This window comes from Aspergillus costaricaensis, assembly GCF_003184835.1.
Source record: "Aspergillus costaricaensis CBS 115574 unplaced genomic scaffold BO79scaffold_14, whole genome shotgun sequence".
Classification (NCBI taxonomy): Eukaryota; Fungi; Ascomycota; class Eurotiomycetes; order Eurotiales; family Aspergillaceae; genus Aspergillus; species Aspergillus costaricensis.
Genome location: NW_020291814.1, coordinates 717,121 through 718,597, shown reverse-complemented (window position 1 = coordinate 718,597; position 1,477 = coordinate 717,121). Strand labels below are relative to the sequence as shown.

General features: G+C 16.5%; 1 protein-coding gene across 1 annotated transcript in view; it reads right to left on the bottom strand.

Annotated features, from left to right (window-relative positions):
• Positions 1–233: 233 nt before the first annotated feature.
• Positions 234–1,477, bottom strand: part of BO79DRAFT_217399 (uncharacterized protein) — a gene marked incomplete at both ends in the record, with an annotated part of 2,532 nt that continues 1,288 nt past the window's right edge. Inside the window, 7 exons of the mRNA XM_025683363.1 lie at positions 234–251; positions 313–331; positions 564–568; positions 654–663; positions 962–978; positions 1,124–1,161; positions 1,223–1,234. Of these exons, the coding sequence (XP_025540167.1) occupies positions 234–251; positions 313–331; positions 564–568; positions 654–663; positions 962–978; positions 1,124–1,161; positions 1,223–1,234 (119 nt within the window). The remainder of the gene's footprint in view (positions 252–312; positions 332–563; positions 569–653; positions 664–961; positions 979–1,123; positions 1,162–1,222; positions 1,235–1,477) is intronic.

Sequence of the window (1,477 nt, the reverse complement as noted above, 5' to 3'; positions counted from 1 at the left end):
AGATAAATAAAATCAAAAAAAAAAATAAAAAATAAAGAACAGATAAACACAGAATAGAATAAAAAAGAATAATATATTTAAATATTTAATATTTATAAAGTTAGAGGGGACCAGGATTAAAATAAAAATAGAAAAAATATCTTAATAAAAAAGAAATAATAAATAAAATTCTATATTTTATAATCATCTGCATTATACTGTATATAATAGATTTATTTTAATTTATTTTAATTTTAGAAAGGATCACAGTACTGTAGATAATATTAATTAAATATTAAATTATACTTTTTAAATCTAGATTTAATTATTTACCTGGCTTATCTGTCCATTACTAATTAATATATTAATATAGAATTAATATATTATAAATAGTTAACTCTATCCAGCAGCTTGGCTATACTGTATTAAGATTATTAAATATTATATAATTAAATATTATAAATAATTAACTTTACTGAGCAGCTTGGTTATATTATATTAAGATTATTAAATATTATAAGATTAAGTATTATAATAATTTAATAAAATTTATATTATATTTTTATATTATTTATATATCCCACGGGTCCTATATATATAATATATTTAATATATAATATAACTTTTAAAATACTTATTATATTATATATATCTTAACAGTATTAGAACTATACTATATTAGAACTATTAAAAGTTATAGAATTAAATATTATAAATAATTAACTTTATCCAGCAGCTTGGTTATATTATATTAGGATTATTAAATATTATATAATTAAGTATTATAGTAATTTAATAAAATTTATATTATATCTTCATGTTATCTATATATTCTATAAATTTTATATATATAATATATCTAATATATAATATGACTCCTAAAATATCTAATATATTATATATATTCTGATAGTCTTAGAGTTATACTGTATTAGAATTATTAAATATTATAAAATTAAGTATTATAGATAGTTAATCCTACTGAACAGGCTGGATCTGCTATATTAAGATTATTAAGTATTATAAGATTAAGTATTATAGTAATTTAATAAAATTTATATTATATTTTTATATTATCTATATATCCCACGGGTTTTATATATATAATATATCTAATATATAATATAACTTCCAAAACACCTACTATATTATATGTATCCTGATATTCTAATAATCTTAGAACTATATTATATTAGAGTTATTAAATATTATAAAATTAAATATTACAGGTAATTGATCTTACTGAGCAGCTTGGCTATATTATATTAAAATTATTAAATATTATAAGATTAAGTATTACAGGCAATTAATCCTACTGAACAAGCTGGATCTGTTATATTAGAATTATTAAATATTATATAATTAAATATTATAGTAATTTAATAAAATTTATATTATATTTTTATATTATCTATATATCCCATGGGTCTATTAGGGTTTTTAGGGTTTTTTATTAGGGTTTATTAGGGTTTTAGGGTTTATTAGGGTTTTAGGGTTT